Raw genomic sequence first — 18,421 nt, 5'->3', positions numbered from 1 at the left:
TGGTGGATGACTTGCCTCTGCAAGGAGACGAGTGCTGAGCGAGCCCTCTGCCACGCGAGCTGTGGCCCTTCCAATATTCGGGCTGATTTTTGATGGGGGAGCCTACGCCTTTTGGGGTGACTTGTGACACCCCCCCTCCACTCCCACCCCACCTTTCCTCGATTCCTGACATCCAAGAAAGACTTAAGCAGATAAGTTGCTAATGTATGTTTTCCTTAAGAAACTGGCTTTGGGAAAGTACTTTCCTCCGTATTTGACTAGGTCTCACTCAGCTACTGGAGACAGGTGCTTTGTGACATCTAAACCATTTGCAAAATGTTGTTTTCTTGTGAAAAGTACAAAAGACATTTAGGAGACAGCTTTTGCTATCTGAAAGGCTTTGCAAAATTGAACATTTCTATGGGAAGTGGACTATGCATTTTCCTCCTAAAAGCCCATTCTTGATCTATCTAATCCAAGCCTTCATGGCCATTCCTTTGCTGTGCTAAATACATTTACTCATGCACTCCAACAGCTCCATCCTGATGGCAATCCGCACGTGCCAGCCCAAGGGAATTAAACGGATGTAACGGGAAACAATGGGGGGCCGTAAGAGATTCTGCACGGAGGAGGTCCTGTCTGAGTTCCCATAGAACACCTAAAACGGGAGGAGAAACCAAAAAGCCATTAGATCCCAGATACATGGCTAAGGAAAGGAAGAATGGTTTGGGCCTGGACCTGGCCTGAATTTCTAAATATCTGTACAATCGGTTGGAAGGCTCTTTAGTGTGTTTAAAAGCTAATAGTCATGCCAGGGCCCAGTGGGGGAAACTTGGCAAAGTTTTCTCTTGAGGAAAGCAGAGAAATAGCCGGAATGCTTCCAAGAGTCACTGTGTAGGGACATCAAGTCATAATGTCTCTCTGGGCTCATTTGCTATTTTGTGCTGGGGTTTATCCTGCTTTCTTTGCAAGCTGCTTTACAGAAATTACTTTCTCCTCGGCGTCTGTGTACAAGAGGCAAAGAAAACAGGCCCTGCAGCTAGAACACTGCTTTTAGAGATCTGGACAGAAAGCTAAAGCCTTTCTCCAGGCCTACATACAAATGTCAATCTGGCACCTTCAGGGATGCCTGTGAAACTTTAAAAAAGAGGACCAAAAGAAACCACAAAAAACCTGAAGGGGTTGCATTTACTTACATTCACGCTTCTCAATGGTATAATTGTGTGAAATGTGGCCACTAGTTGGAAATTATGACGATGTGATCGCTTCAAAGGAGTCATTATTTGCAGTAATAGGACCTTACTATATACATGCAGGGATTGAAGGTGGCAGTACAGAAAGTAGAAATAAAACTTTTTATTTTTGACGGGAGAATATGTAGAAATGAACACGTTGGAGTGGATATTTGAGAGTATTCCAGAGCAAGCTTCCTCCTGAAGTTTCTTGAACACATGGGTGCAGACCAGGGTTGTCTGGGAGCCCCTATTGTAATTTGTAAATCTTGTAAAATCTCTGCATCTGACCCAAGAATTATAAGCACAAATGCAGAGATCCTTGCTAGCAAATGGCCTGTACAGCCTGCTTTGTGACATGGTCATGGGATAATCAATCTATTCTGTCTTTGATATATAGCTAATAATAACTTTGATACATAATTAATATTATATAAATAATAATACAACTAATGCATTGTGGGGCAGCTAGATGGGGTGGCCAGTCAGGAAGATTCAACTTCTTGAGTTAAGTCCAGCCTCAGATGCTTAGCTGTGGGATCCTGAGCAAGTCATTTCACCCTGTTTGCCTCAGTTTCCTCATCTGTAAAATGAGCTGGAGAAGGAAATGGCAAAACTGCTCCAGGCTCTTTGCCAAGAAAACCGCAAAAGGGGTCACAAAGAGTTGGACATGACTAAAAAATGACTGAACAACATTGCGAGGCTAGTCAGTGCTGGGGCAGGACTCACACTCAGGTTGTCTGGCCCCAAGGTCCAGCACGTTACCTGGATGCCCATTGATTCTGAGCCTCCTTAGTCAGCAGGACGAGGATGCACTCCACGAATCTGTTAGATTCTCTGTGCAGACAAATGTGATCGTTTATTAGAGTCCTCAGGGAATCTTCACAGATTTTAAGTATGTTACAAAACAGAGAGATCAGTCAAAAATGAATGCTGGATACATAATGTTCAAGTTCATGCCAGCATCCCACTAGCCCAATCACCGATCACACGATTTCTTCAGAAACCATAAAAAGTCCTTGTTAAAGCACCTGTGGGGGGATGTGGGAAAGCGGACTGGACAGGGAGGAAGGAGGATGGGTCTCAGCTCTGCAGCCAGGCCCCAGGTCAGCACTGCTAACCCGTGTGCGATGGAGGCCAGGCCATCTAACCTCGCATGGGCAGGCAGCACTGGACGTGGCACAGAACGGACATTCACCGGCGTAACTCGTGATGTCTTTAATGTGAGGCAGGGCTGGATAAGGGTGACTGCTAAGATTCTCTCCAACTCTAAAAATCTAAGAAATTCGTTTCTAATAAGATATAATAACCAGATTATTCTAGGTATTTTTGTTGGATTCAAAATATTCTGAAACTATCGCAGCATAATCAGTACACACATCATAGGAGATGCCGATCATTCTCTTGAGAGTCCTTATTTAAAATCTTCAAACAATAACATTATTTCAGGCTACTATAGCAAAGTGGGTTTTGTGATTTGTAGAAATAACTCCCCAGTCTCAAATGCATTCTGAAAGTTTCATTTGACAGGCTTTCAAAATCACTTAAACCATTCTATATCTGGCCAACAATGATCATCACTAATAGTTAGCATAACTTGTGCTAAAAGCTTTACGAGTATTTTCTCATTCAATTACACAACAACCCTCAGAGGCAGGTGTTATCTCCATTTTGTAGTTGGGGAAACTGAGGCAAGCAGATTAAATGACTTGCACAGGTTTAACACAGCTAGTCAGTGTCTAGGGTTGGATTTAAACTCAGATTTAACCTTACTCCAAGAGGACCCATTTAAAACACTATTGAAACGCTATCAAAATGGCCCTAGAATGCTGAACCATCCTCATTGGCTAATAACATACATGAAGAAGAAGCACTTAGGCAGATGTTACATACTCAGTCTGTTCATGTTATTTTCACAAATGTGTCTATGTTGTCCAAACTTGAAACTGAGGGTTAGGAATATATATTGAATGAATCTGAAATTGTTTGTGTGACCCATTCTAATTATTCAGTCAATGATACGGTAATAGGACACCATGGCTAAATATTTCTTTTGTTCCATACAAGAATTTCAGAAATTCCAAACATGTGACTCTTACTCACTCGATTGTTGCCGGTCTGATCCTTGTAATAAACCCAGTTTGAACTCTCATCAGTCCGGTACTGGACACTATATTTGGTCATCCACTCATCGGCATCACAGCGTCCTTGGGTGAGGATCCCAGAAATCACTTTGATCTCCTTCAAGTCTATCTGTAGCCACTGGCTGCTGTCTTGATACTTAGAGAGCCATGCACAGCTAGGGAAAATAGGGCAATCGTGTCATTCCTGGAAGGTAGCCCACTGGCCTGAAAGCCAGGCTGGGAGAATTATATATGGCAAGTGATTTCATGAAAACATTCTCTTTTGAAATTTAAAAAAAACAAACTTTTGGAAAGCAGAGACTGTCAGAGACTTACAAAGCTTTGAAGGTAATTTAAATCTCTACTTTTTAACTGGCATGCAGAAGAATTGCTACTAAGAATTCCCAGTCATTTTAGCAAGAAAACAATGAATATCATTACTTGCACTCCATTTCCCTAAGAAAATAATTTCAGAATTAAATTAACTATCTTCAGAAAAGCGCTCAGATATGTCATTGAAATTCTTTTTGAAGTGTACCTTGATCTCATAGAATCATGGATCTAGAGCTGAAAGGAATGTATAGTCTAAGTCCTAGCACATGAGTAAATGTGTAAGTAAATGAGTAAAAGCGCATTTTTACAATTTACAAATGAGCAAACTGAGGCTCAGGGATTCTAAGTGATTCACCCAAAGTTAAGCTATGGGATGGCTAGGTGGTGCTTGTGTGGAAGACCTGAGCTCAAATCTAGCCTTAAACACTTATTAGCTGTGGGATCTCAGGCAAGTCATTTAACCCTGTTTGCCTCAGTTTCCCCATCTGTAAAATGAGCTGGAGAAGGCCATGGAAAACCCCAAATGGTATCTTTGCCAAGAAAACTCCAAATGGGGTCACAAAGCTTTGGATGTAACTGAAATGACTGAACCACGCATCACCACCCAAAGTCACTCAGGTGATAAGCTTCAGAGGTAGAATGAAGAAAATTCTTTCTTCAGGACCTATGATAATCCTCCACAATATCTTTCATTCAACATACTTGTATATTTATAACATTGTAACTATCTGATACTAAGTCACAGACACATAGAACGTGTTATTAAACCTACTTTCCTCACAATTTATGAGGGACTGAGTGCAATTGCCCTCATTTTACAGGTAGGTAATCTAAGTTTTATTATCCTCAATTTACATAGGAGTTAAGAGACTTTGAGTCACAGAGCCTAGACTCAAACCTATGGCCCAAGAGAGCTTTTCCATTGAGCCCCACTGGCTCTTTGTGAGTTGATTAGAAAATTCTATCTTTTATTTTATTTTCATTTTTCCTTCCTGGGTCATATCTTTTAGACCTTCTTCTTGGAAAATTTCTCTCTGCCTTTTTCAAGGTATTTGATATCAAAGTCAATGGATATTTATTGATTTTCCACTCCATGCTAGATATTGTGATATATGAAATTTGTCTGTAATTTGTTAGAAAAGCTTATGGCATTATAAATATTTGAGTAGACAGAACTGGAAAGGGATATATTTCCTTTTTTTTTGTCATCTAAACTGATTTCATTGGCTAAAGGAATTCCCAGAGTGGAGATTCCCTCCACTCATACACTCATACATACACTCATACAAGATCAGCGACTCTTCTGCAACTCATAGCCTGAAAGAGCTGTCCGGGGCCCTGAAAGACTAACCCATTGTCACATGGGTAGTTTTTGTTGGAGGAAGACTTTAAATTCATTGTGGGGCAGCTCAGTGGCACACTGGATAGAATGATAAACCCGGAGGCAGGAAGATCCAAGTTCAACTCCCACCTCAGATACTGGACAAGTTATTTTGTCTCTGTGTACCTCAGTATTCCTATCTGTAAAATGTGGATAATAATAGCATTTGGAGGATAAAGTGGGGATATCTGTAAAGTACTTGGCAAAACTTAAAACTTCATGTAAAAGTTAATAACAACAGTTGTTACTATTTCTCGAGGCTGACCCTGTATCTACTTTGCTGGGCTTTCTTTCAAAAGGGGCCTTAAAAATCAATAAAAATCCAACCGGCTTATTTGGGGAAACTGAGGTCCAGAGAGGTGAATGATTGCCACAAAGTCACACTGTTGGTGGATGACCAGGGAAGACTTTAAATCTAGTTTCTTGGATTCCAATGTTAGTGATCTTTTCACTCCTCCAGGCTGCCTTCCAGGTAAGATTGTTTTGTTGTATCTTGCTGTATACATATTGTATATATATGTATCTTGCTGTCTCCCTGTTAGATTGTATAGACTCCCTCTTTTGCCCCTTATTGTACAGACTCCCTTATATTCCTTCACAATACAGAGGACTTATATTTATTCACTCTTCTTTTGCTCCCCTGACATTAGCAGAGGGATGAGAGATCATCTTTAGTGCTATGCCAAACCCTCCCAGGCTTACCCGTAGCCTTGGCTATTGAGGCGAGCCTTGTTTGCCGTCCATGAAGAATACCATCCTACGTACTGTTCTGGGTTGGAGCAACTGATTTGGTCTGGAGTTACGGCTCCAGATTCAAAGCCCAAAGGCTTATGGTAGGGGCATTCTGGAGCAAGAAAAAAAAAGGGTCAAATAAAAACATTCATACGTGTATTAGTAAAAACACACACACACACACACACACACACACACACAAGATGGAAGAGCTCACAGTTCCCATTTCTGATCGTGCATCCTTTGTCTCCGTGGCTGGTGATGGAGAGAAGGCAGCCTCTGAGGGAGAGAAGGGGATGATGGAAAGAGAAAAGCATCGGCACACAGAGTGCTGGGCCATGTGAAAAGGCAGGACAGTGCCACTAATTTTTTAACAAGTGGGAACAACTTAAGAAATCATTTCCCATCTTAAACCCAGTCTTAAAGGATTAAATATTTAACAATCTAACACAGCGAACATCTACATGGTGCTTTGAGGTTCACAAAGTTCTTCTTCCATACCAGGCGCAAGCATTATTATGTGGAGGCAGTTATTTGGCTCAGAGGCAAAATGTTGAAGCTGGACTTAGGAAGACCCGAGTTCAGATGTGACCCACTTACTAGCCGTGTGACTGTCTCAAGTTTCCTCATCTTTAAAATGGGGAGAATAGTAGCAGCTAATTCCCAGGGTTGTTCTGAAGATAAAATGAGTTAAAGTTCTTTGCAAACCTTAAAGCACTACATAAATGTCAACTATTGTTATTATCTCCATCTTATAAATGGCATTTAGATGCCGGTGTTCTCATTTTTTCCAAAAAATATCCAGCTAAGGGATATCTTGGCAGACCTCCTAGTACTAGGGTCATTCATTATAGCAATGCGAAAGCAGCGGCTATTCCTCAAGAAAGGTCCTTGGGTTATATGTTCCAATCTCTTTCCTGCTTGTATAGAGAAATTCTTTTTGAGAACACATTTTTTTTTAATATTTTCCCTTAGTAACATATTTCGTGTTCTTTCCCTCTCCCCCAAACTTTCCTAACCCCTCTTAGCCGAAGCACAATTCACTGAGTTTTACATGTATCATTGATCAAGACCTAATTCCATATTATTGATAGTTGCACTGGGGTGATTGTTTAGTGTCTTCATCCCCAATAATATCTCCATCCGCCCATGTGTTCAAGCAGTTGTTTTTCTTCTATGTTTCTCCTCCCACGGTTCTTCCTCTAAATGTGGCTAGTTTTCTTTCTCATAAGTCCCTCAGCATTGCTCTGGATCCTTGCATTGCTGCTAGTAGAAAAGTCCATTATGATGAGAACATATTTCTGCAAGCTCAGAGCCATTTTTGTGTGGCACATCCAAGAAGGGGCAAAGAGGTGCTATTTTCAAGCATCATCGGATGTCCAGACTATTACTCACCTGTTGCCACACTTTTCCTTGGGCACTAAGAAAATAGCTTGATTACATAAAGGGGGAAATGACAAAGTTATGCCAGTGCATTTCTCTCCAATTTAGTCTGTCCATCAATGAGCTTTTATTAAGTTTTCAGTGGACCAGACACTATGCTGAACACCGAGGATACAACAAAAGGCTAAAAGAGTCCATACTATCAAAGACCTTCCATCCCAGTGATAGGCAACATGTAAATAACCAGGTATGTACAAGCTCTATAGAGAATAAATCAATGGCTCCCAAACTTTTTTTGGCCTACCGCCCCCTTTCCAGAAAAAATATTACTTAGCGCCCCTGGAAATTAATTTTTTAAAACTGTAATAGCAATTAATAGGAAAAATAAATGCACCTGTGGCCATCACCGCCTTCCTGGATTGCTATAGCACCCACCAGGGGTTGGTGGTGCCCACTTTGGGAATCACTGGAATAAATGGAGGGGGGGCCTTGGTGGTTCAGTGGATTAAGAGTCAGGACTAGAGAGACAGGAGATCCTGGGTTTAAATCTGATCTTGGACACTTCCTAGCTGTGTGACCCTGGGCAAGTCACTTAATCCCCACTGTAAAGAGCACCCAGGATGTATTTTCAGGTGACCCCAAAATAGATCTCAAATGTACCAGTCCCTGAAATTCCATAAGAACTTTATTCCTTTGGCTTACTGACGCCTTCAGGGACCCCAAAAACACTGATTGGTCAGGCAGTGTTCATTCCATTCGCTTTAACACACCAGTGTGTGAAAAACAACTAAAAGGTCGCAGGTACATTTGAACACTGCTCAAGGGCGAGTTTTCATGGTAGGGCTGGGGTGGCAGACATAGGGGGAAGGCAGAAAATAGATGCTGGAGAGAATGCTCTCACTCAGGAAGGAATATATCAGGAAACCCGCTGCCCCAAAACCAAAGGCAAATTTTCTCTATTTCACAAGTTTGCCAGTCTTGAAGCCAAGCCTTACTCTTTACAGTTACAGGCAGCTCCAAAGGAGAGGGGCATTCAAGAAAATAAGACATTTCCCTTACTTTTGATGTTCAATTTTATCCTTTTTTTTTTCTTCATACTCCCTTTGCCATTTTTTCTCTTCAATTAATACATCAAATGACAGAGCCGAGTCAAGGGATCAAGAGAGAAGATCCCCAGACAGCCGCCATGAAGGCTTGTATGGACTTGACTAGTTCTAGTAAGCAGAAAGATAGGAGATGTTTATAAATTTATTCTGGAAAAAAAAATGCAGTTGCCCAGACACTGATCACCCACCCCATCATGGGAGGCTGCAGGGGACCTTCTCAGGACATGCAGAAGCCAAGTCTAGGGTGGAGTGAAGGGCCAATGGGAGAATTGGAACTAATTGATCAAAGTTGAATAACATATTTCTGGAATTGGTCTATTGGGAGAGGGAGGGTCCTCATTCCGACTCAGCGTTATCTTCCCACCATCATATGTAGTATGAAAAGAAAATCTGGGCAAGATGGGAAAAAATAAAAGCATCGACAAAGTGCTTAATTTTGATAACAAAGTAATAATGGAGATTTTATAAAAAAAAAATAAAAACACATTTGGTTTCTGGCTGAACAAAAAAATTAAAAACAGATAAAGAAATTCACATTTTTATAGATGTGGAGGAAAGAAATCAATTTCATTTTGATATTATTTTTACTAATTTTATTGATAATGACTTATTAATTTTAAATTATGTATATAATAATGAATAATAATTTAAGTTATTTTTACTGCTGAAAAACAAACCCCCAAAGACTTACATTTTCATGAGAAGGGTAGTTTGAATGAATTTTCATGAGAAGGGTAGTTTTTCTTTTCCTCTTCCTCATTAAATAAACTCCAGAGGCTCACTATCCCCTCCAGGATCAAAATAAAATCCTCTGTCATACAAAGCCCTTTTTAACTTGCCCCTGCTCCACCTTTCCAGTATTTTTTTTTAAACTCTTACCTTCTGTATCAGAATCCATACAATGATTGTTCCAGAAGAGTGGCAGGGCTAAACAACTGGAGTTAAGTGACTTGCCCAGGGTCATACAGCTAGGAAGTGGCTGAGGTAAGATTTGAACCCAGGACTTCCTGTCTCAGACCTGGCTCTCTCCATTACAAGCCATCTAGCGGCCTCTCTCACCTTTCCAGTCTTAACACGCTTTGTCCCCCAGAACATTGTCTTCTTTTTCTTCCTACAAGAGTCTCTATTTCTCAACTCCAAGCATTTTCACTGGTCTGTTTCCCACCCCTGCTAGAATGTTCTCCCTTCTCATCTCTGCCCTCTGTTCTCCTGGTTTCTTTGGCTTCCTTTAAGAACTGTGAAAACTCCACTTTCTTTTAGAAGCTTTTCCAGGTCTCCCTTACCGCTAGGACCTTCCCTCTGTTGATTATCTTCAACTTATCCTATAGGGAGAAAGTTTGTGCATCTACCCTACACCTCCCCCCTCACAAGAGCAGGATCATTCAGTGGAGTGGCCAAGTGTGTGAGTGTGTGTGTGTGTTTAGGGGAATGAATACTTGTGTTTTTGACTAAGAGTTCATTTTATTGTTATAAGTACAATTCTATTTCGTGATCTTCTGTTAATTCATTCTGCATAGAAATGCCGTATTTAACCTTCTTGCCTTGTTCTGTTCATTTGTGAAACAGCCTATCTTCTCCAAGGCCATAACAAAAAATGAACAAGATGGTCACACAGACACATGCCCACCCCGGCCAGAGGGCATCCACGGCTCTAAGGAGGAGCCCACAGGAAGGACAGCAAACCGTTTGCAAAGCAATCGTTTGCTCCTGACTGGCTCATGCAGGCACTCACGCGCACACACACTCACATACACATAGTTACACACACATTCACACTCGCACTTAGTCACATACACACATTCACACACTCAGACACAGTCACACTCATGTACACTCACACAAGTCACTCAGTCACACACCCATAGTCGCACTTATGCACACTCACAGTCACAGTCACACCCTCCTACTCAGTCATACTCACAAACACACCCAGACATTCACATACACTCACATACCCTCACACGTACACATTCAGCCACACACTCACAGACACACCCAATCACACACATTTACACACACTTGCACACCCTCACCTCCTCCCTTCTGCCAAAAGCTGTAAGTGAAGCAGCTCTTCACATACGTTTCTCTCAGCCTCAGCGCAGGCCTGCCTTTGAGTCCTCTGAGTAGCATTAAGCTGGAGATTAGGTGGCCCTAAAGCAATGGGCAGGTCATCTTCTGCTCTGGACAGGCGGACACAGTGCATCAGCCAGCAGATGTCTAAAGGCTTCCGGGCAGGAAAATGATTTCGCTAATGTGGTTAGCGCTCCTCTTAAGGAAACCCCATCTGGACCATTTGTGCTGAGGGTGAGGCCCGTCTACCTTTTCCCTTCTCAGTCGTTAACCTCTTTCTCAGTTTTGCCAAATCCCAAGGGTTTAGCACAGTGGACAGAGTGCTGGGCCTGCAGTCAGGAAGACTCATCTTTCTGGGTTCAAATGTGGTTTCCAACACTCACTCGCTGTATGACCCTGGGCGGGTCATTTAACCCTGTTTGCCTTAGTTTCCTCATGTTTAAAATGAGCTGGAGAAGGAAATGGCAAACCACTCTAGTGTCTTTGCCAAGAAAACCCCAAATGGAGTCAAGAAGATTGGACACAAGTGAACAACAACGACATATGATCCAACTCCTTCCTTTTGTAGATGTGGAAACCAAGACCCAGAGAAATAAAGTGATACTGCATCACAGAATTTAAGTTGGAAGGGAACTTAGAAATCATTGAGTCCCACCCCAACTCTTATTTTACAGATGAGGAAACTGAGGCTTAGAGAAGGCTAAGTGACTTGCCCAGGATCACACAACCCATAAGTATCTGAAGGGGAATTTGAACCTAAGTCTTCCTGACTCCAAATTCAATGTTTCACTACTCTATAGTGAATCCACATGCTTAAAGCTATAGTCATATTGCCCTGGACTTTTCCAGTCTTAGAGAAAATTGAGTTGATGGATGAATTTATGTTAATTGTATTAGAAAGTAATAATACTTCTGAGTTACTCTTTCTAAAAGTTTTAAAAGAAGGTTTTGGAAAAAGGAAAATAATGTTTAAGCCAAAGGAATTAATCCCTGGTTGTAAAATTGGGGGGCTTTTGAAAATGTCTTGCATGACATCCAAAATTTTTTTTAAATTGTAAATCAGCAGCACTTTTCAGTCATCCCACAATCATTCCTCAAGCTACTCTAGGGAGGGAGACAGTTAAACTCCATTCTTCTATTTTATAGGAAATTAAGTGTTGCCTTTACCATGAAGATCTAAGTGCTGCTATATTGATTGGATAACCCATTTCCTAATAATCCTATCAACAAAGTCATTAAAGCAATGTTCATTATGAGATTAAATGTGGATGTAATTTGGAGAAAGTCTTGATTTCAGCATGGCAACAGTTCAGGATAATTTATTTCTACTAGGTGAAAGAACCAATGAAAATGGTTTCATGGTCCCATAGCTGCTCTCAAAGGATACCCCAATGCCAAATGAAAAACAACAGAAATAAACCCTTACCTGGCATACAGCCTAAGCTGGTTGCTCCCGTTGACCATACCGAGTTGGAACTGCCTTGACAATCACATTTGCATGCTTTATTATACCAAGGCTCCTCTCCGTCATCCTATCATAACACAGAGAGGACCAGCAGAGCAATGAGAGTCAGTCTCTCACAGGAAAAAATCCGTTGTTGGTCATCTAATCTAATCTCTGGCAAAGGGTTCATCAGCTTCTGCTCCTAGGGCTCTATGATTAATTCAGATCATCCAAAGGGACCCCAACTTTGTATTAAGTACCATTATAAATGCTGTGAGCACTGGAAAAGCCAATATATTCTACCAGACTATTTCCCCTGTGGATGCTAGGCAGTAGAGGGCAGTAGAAAAAATGATAGATCTGGGCTTAAATTCTTATTCTGCCAATAGCCATCTCTGTGACCTTGGACAACTTGCTTACTTTCTCTTTCTCACTTTCCTAATATGATAAATGAAGGGTTTAGATGATATAATATTTACATATTTAAGATCTTCACAGTTGTGGTGTGGTAAATGGAATGCTAGATCTGGAATCAGGAAAATGGATTCAAATCTGGCAAAGAGAGGTTAAGTGGCTTTCCTATGGTCACACAACTAAAAACTAGTACATTTACAAGGCAGGATTTGAACTCAGGCCAGGATAGATTTCAAGTTGAACATCTTATCCATTGAACCTCATAGCCTTCCTGTATCATATGATATATGGGTGGGGGTATGTGTGTGTTATTAGGATAAGCAAAATGTGGGGCTAAAACTTGAATAAAAATATCCCTTTAACTATATTGCTATGAAAATCTGTGAAAACATAACATTTAACCAAATGTCAATGCTATTAGCATACCTACCTCAGTAGATGATAACGCAAGCGTGACTAGGCAAAAGAAATAATCAAGAATGGCAGAGAAAACAGAAAAAGAGACATAGTAAATTAATAATATTACTTAAAATCATTAAGCATATCATAAGAAAAAGAAAATTAAGAGCCTTCCTGGAAGAAGTGGAAAGAGTAAACATTAATTCAGAATAACTTCTATTGATAGCAAAAGAAAAAAAGAATAGGAAATATTTTAAAGAGAGGCATCTTTATTTCTAATATGTGTAGAATATCAAACTACAATCAAAATATAAATCACCAATAGGCAAAAACAATTTAAATCACAAGTGCTCAAAATAAATATTCTAAGCTTAAGTCTAAAACTGTTTTTTAGTTGTGGATATGATATATAGTTTAATGGAGAAAAAATGTGGTATAAAATTAGCTTGTCAGATACTTTTAGCCACTGAATCCCAACTTTCCATCTCTGACAGAGAACTTTAACGAAAAATGTCAGATTTTATTTTTTAGGAAATAAAGGACCAGACTCAGCTTTGTCATCACCTTTCAGAAACCCATTTATCATCTTAAAAATATCTTTTTGGCCCTCTCACATTAAATTTTTTTTAACCCTTATCTTCTCTCTTAGTATTATTTTTAAGAAGAATGGCAAAGGCTAGGCAATTGGGGTTAAGTGACTTTGCCCAGCGTCACACAGTTAGGAAGTATCTAAGATCAAATTTGAACTGAAGTCCTCCTGGCTCTAGGCCTGGCACTCTATCCATCATGCTACCTAGCTGTTCCTTCCCATGTTTAAATTTGACATAGCCTAGCTAAATTCCTAACTGCTGGCACCAGGACTGGCCACAGACAAAGGATGTTAGCACAGTGGGTAGTGATTTGGCCAATTCAAGAATATCCCTTTCCTATCCTTTTTCCCAACTCCTCACTCCAAGGCATCGCTTCTTTCCCTCTCAGAATTCTATCTTAAGTGACAGTCAGATTATACTGGAAATAAAAGCCAAGGTGACCTATCCAAGAATTAAGAAATATAGGGGAAAACAGAGATATCTTTTCAGTTAACATGTAATCAGAGAACTGACAAATTGTCAATCTCTTTAGACAGAACAAACAGCCGGAGATGAAAAACAAAACACCTCAAGCAAAGCAATTTCAGAGAGATTTGGAAATGGTGAAAACCATTTTGTGACTTAAGATCCTGAGAGGAGGCAAGTGTTGCTATTTGAAGATAATAAAGGTGGAATGGGGTCATTTTGTGTAGTGGAGAAAACTGGCCTTGGCAGTTGGGAAAGACCTTCCTCTGAAGCATGTTGAAGTTATTTAACTTCTCCGTTTTCTAAGCAATTCTCTAAGGCTCCACGTTTGAGAATGCCAAGAGATCTGCTCTGGGACAGAGAGACTCCTCAATGAGAATGTACTAGAAAAAAGTCTGTGATAGGACCAGGGTTCCCAGGAGCATCTGGTGAGCATACCTAACTTAACTAATATTTATTTTTTAAAATTTGGCAAACTTTATTTAATTAATTTAGAGTACTTTTCCATGGTTACATGATTCATGTTTTTTCCCACCCCCCCTCCCATAGCTAACGAGCAATTCCACTGGGTTTTACATGTGTCATTGATCAGGCCCATTTCCATAGTATTAATATTTGTAATTGTCTAACCCCCAATCATATTGTCATCAACTCATGTGATCAAGCATCAACTAATATTTATAAATAAAGTACCTACTAGGGGCAGCTAGGTAGCACCTTGGAAAGAGTGCCAGGCCTGCAGGCAGGAGGAACTGGGTTTAAATATGGCCCCAGACATTCTCTAGCTGTGTGACTTGGGTAAGTCAGTTGCCTAGACCTTGTCATTCTTCTGTCTTACAACTGACATTTCTATTTTCCCCTGTAATTCTTCATTCTTGTAAGGGCTAAAAAGACCAAACAAACAGGTACCTACTCTGTGCCAGTATGGAGATATAGGGGTTAAAAAAAAAAAATGAACCAATTCCTGCCCTCTAGGAATTACATTCTACTGTGTAGGAAAGGGAGGAATGAAGCAGCACATGTAAACTAGGTAAAATATAAAATATATAACAAATAATTTCAGGAATACCAACCACTAGGCTTAGGGCCAGGAATCAAAGCAGTTGTTCTCAAGTAGTCATGGGGCATGGAGAAATCACCAATCTTGAGAACAAGCTGCTCTTGTTGATGTTAGCATAGTCAATGCCCAGGAGAAATCAGAAAAAATCAAAGTGGAGATAAGTGTTGCTCCAGAGCAGGAAACAAATCCTACAGGAGGTAGCTAAGGATAAGATTTCGTGGTCATGCAGTGACCTGTGGCAGTGAAGCCGGATGGACAAAGAGCCTTAACTTTTGAACAGATGATGGATTAGAAGGTTCAGACAGGTAACCTGGATCAGAAAATCTCCTTGAGTCTGTTACCAAACCCTGAGCTGTACATTCTGTCTCAGCTTTGAGGTAAAATTAGCTAAGAGGAATCAGCTGAGCCCCAGCTGTCACCAATCAGCAGTTCACCAAGTATGGTCCAGGGATCCTGGGGTCCCTGAGACATTTTCAGGGGATCCACAAGGTCGAAAAGATTTTCCTAATAACGTTGTTGTTCTCTAGTTTTAGTCGTGTCCAACTTTTTTCATGACCCCATTGGAGGTTTTGTGATTTGCTGTTTCCTTCCCTATTTCCTAATAATAGGATGTTTTATTTGCTAAAATGCTATAAATATCACTCTTTGTATGGGGGTCCTCAATAATTTTTAAGAGTGTAAAGAGACCAAAAGTGTGACAACTGCTGACCTGAAGCAATGCTGCATAGTTGAAAGACCAGAAAAGGAGAAGTCCCTTACTTTTTGAAACATATGAACTTTATTAAACAAATATAATTTAAGGAGAAGCCAAATAAATACTAATATTAAAGAGAAAACTGACTGTAGAAAAAATGTATCTAAAATATTGTATAGCAGGCTATTTGCAGTGGCATTTAACTGAGCTCTATTGCTGTGAAGAATACAACTCTTGCACAGGTATGGATGAATGATTTGTACATTTTCAAGTACCCACTGAATATTAGCTTATATGCACACATGTATAATCTGAAAAAAAAAACTATGTGAAGAACCCAAATAAACTTCATTTTTGTTGTTCTTTTGGAAGAGATTTTCTAAAGAGTAGAATATGTGGTTCTGGCTCACAAATCACATAATGAACCCCACCACAATTCCACTGGACAGCCAATCTCCTCCTCTCCTCTTCTGACTTCAAATGGGCTTTTAAAATTTTGTTTAGAATGTTCTGAAGGCCATGTTTGCAATGAGTTTAACAAGAAGTAAGTTTTTTCTTTTTTTCTTTTAAGAAATATCTGTTTGGGGGGAGGGGTCCAGAATTTACACTCAAAATACTATTTTTAGCCTCTTCAGGCAAAAAGAAGACACTAATCCCATCCTTCTTACCCAAATTCCTTCCCCCTGCAACTTTCACTTCAAAATATCATCCAATTTTTCATGCTTTAAAAAACCCTAGGAAGAAATGGATGGAATGCAAAGAGAAAAAAAAAGTTCTTTTTCAAGTGACAAAACTATTTCAAGCAAAGAACATTTCAGATATCTGTTGTCTTTGTTCCCACATACAAGTTCTGCATGGAATTGTTCCTTATCCTTAAATATGTTTCTTTCAAATTCAAGTTGAAGCCTAAAAAACCCCACAAATCTCCCTCCCCCCATGAAAAACCCAACAACCTGTATATTTCCCTTGCAAAGTTGTATATGTAATTGGAAGGCACAAGATACCACTGCCACAATTCACAATACTGTGCAACAGAGGTTAAAGTTAACAGTATCCAGAACAAATCCGACTTTCGTTTCCCTGCCTCCAAGAACAGGACATGTGCCAGGGACCATTTGAGCCTCGGGTTCTTGACTGCTGACCTGCCTCTGCAAGAAGGGTTCAAAGGCTTGATGCTTTGTCTGGGGAGTGGGAGGGCTGAGAAGAAAAGTGATTTTGATAGCTGACTCACTTTGACATCATCATCACCACTGTTACCTCTAACATATACATGGCATTTACTATGGGCCAGGCACTGTGCTAAGTGCCTTCTAATTATCTCATTTTTATCTACATATGTATGTGTGATGTGTGAAGAGAGATACAGATAGAGACAGAGATACATGGAGAGGGAGGGAGGCAGGCATGGAGGGAGAGAAAGACGGAGAGGCAAAGAGACAGAGGAGAGAGAAAGAGGGAGAGGGAGAGGTAGAGAGGGAGAGACGAAGAGGAGACAGAAACAAAGAGATGGAGAGAGGCAGAGACAGACAGAAACACACAGAGAGGGAGGGAGGCATAGAGGGAGAAAAAGACAGAGAGAGAGAGAGAGAGAGAGAGAGAGAGAGAGAGAGAGAGAGAGAGACAAAGAGATGGAGAGAAACAGAGACAGAAAGTCTCAGCCTTTACTTTACCTGCCATCCTCCCGTGCACAAGGACTTCACAGCCTACCCAGCCTGAGCACCTACTATCTACCCTGCTTTCTACTTCTTAGACAGGAGACAATAAACTAATCAGTAATCTATCCCAACTTCTGGAAATGTAAAAGGGAAATTTAGCCAAGTGAAATCAGCTGAAACCCTGCTGTTGCCATCTCCTAAGGAAGTGGTTCTCAAAAATGTGGTCAGGGAGGACTACACCCTCAAGGAGATTATATTCTAATAAAGGATACATACAACCAGTAGTGTGCGGGCAAATTTTTAGAACACAGTTCTTTCTTTGTTAAATGTAGGGCAACTGGGTGTCTCAGTGAATTGAGAATTAGCCCTAAAGACAGGAGGTCCTGGGTTCAAATGTGACCCCAGATACTTCCTAGCTGATTGACCTAGGCAAGCCACTTAACCCCCATTGCCCAGCCCTTGCCACTCTTCTGTCTTGGAACTGACACACAGTATTGATTCCAAGATGGAAAGTAGGGGTTTGAAAAAATATATTTTTAAATATATAGACAACACATCTTTAAATTTAATCAACCTTAGATTCGATAGTGTTTGCTGATTTCCAATGTTTGCACTAAAAATTTAACAACTGGCTCTCCAACTTGAGCTGACTTCAGCATACTCCTGCCATATATAGGGTAACATGTCCAGGGAAAAGAATTTTTGACTAGGCAGTCATACCCACTGCCCTGTAGCGACATTTAGAATCCCTGTGACTGACTAGTCCAAAATTCTCTTCCCTAGACACAACTCCCCTGAAGGTGTTGTATCTCCTTACTGGAGTGTAAATGTAAATTTCTTGAGGGCAGGTAAGAATGGCCAATTTTTTATATTTGTAACCCTAGCCCCTAGCACAATATCTAACATATAAAAAATAATATTAAAATTAATAAAACTGAGAATAATATCAATAAACATCAGTAATTAATCAAATTAATATTTATCATTATGGCTGCAAAATTAAAATTTTTAAATAATATTAATAAATGCCTGTTGCTTTCTTGATTATGGGAATTATGTCATCCTAACCTATTCACTGACAAAGCAAGTTGGAAAAAGTTAGTTACAGCAAAACTCTAAAATCCTTGAGAGTTTTTTTCTTGGCATGAAAAGCAGGCAAATACAAACAGCAGTCTGGATGGAAGACCAAATAAGACCTCCTTAGAGCTGATTATAAAAATGTCTTAAAGAGAACCTAATCTTCCATAAGCTTTGAGATCACATTAGCATCAGAAGTTCCCATCTTCATTATTTCTTATCCCCAATATGCCTTCTCTGACAAGAGGTGGGAGTGACACAGAGACTAACATATCCAACAATTT

General features: G+C 40.2%; 1 protein-coding gene across 1 annotated transcript; it reads right to left on the bottom strand.

Moving 5' to 3' along the window:
- Positions 1-484: 484 nt before the first annotated feature.
- RS1 (retinoschisin 1) lies at positions 485-17,082 on the bottom strand. The gene is made up of 6 exons (XM_044669263.1): positions 17,076-17,082; positions 12,628-12,653; positions 11,766-11,871; positions 5,751-5,892; positions 3,315-3,510; positions 485-637 (listed from the first exon to the last, which is right to left on the bottom strand). Exons 1-6 carry the CDS (start codon positions 17,080-17,082, stop codon positions 485-487), a joined length of 630 nt encoding a protein of 209 aa, XP_044525198.1.
- Between the last annotated feature and the right edge of the window lie 1,339 nt (positions 17,083-18,421).

This window comes from Gracilinanus agilis, chromosome 3 (assembly GCF_016433145.1).
Source record: "Gracilinanus agilis isolate LMUSP501 chromosome 3, AgileGrace, whole genome shotgun sequence".
Lineage (NCBI taxonomy): Eukaryota > Metazoa > Chordata > Mammalia > Didelphimorphia > Didelphidae > Gracilinanus > Gracilinanus agilis.
This window is presented reverse-complemented; position numbering and strand designations above follow the sequence as displayed.

Excerpts from the sequence above, each read along its gene's own strand:
- RS1 (XM_044669263.1), bottom strand. Across the intron at positions 5,893-11,765 it reads CAGCTTAGGCTGTATGCCAG|AATGCCCCTACCATAAGCCT; the intron begins GTAAGGGTTTAT and ends TTCTTGCTCCAG. Across the intron at positions 3,511-5,750 it reads CTCAATAGCCAAGGCTACGG|CTGTGCATGGCTCTCTAAGT; the intron begins GTAAGCCTGGGA and ends TATTTTCCCTAG.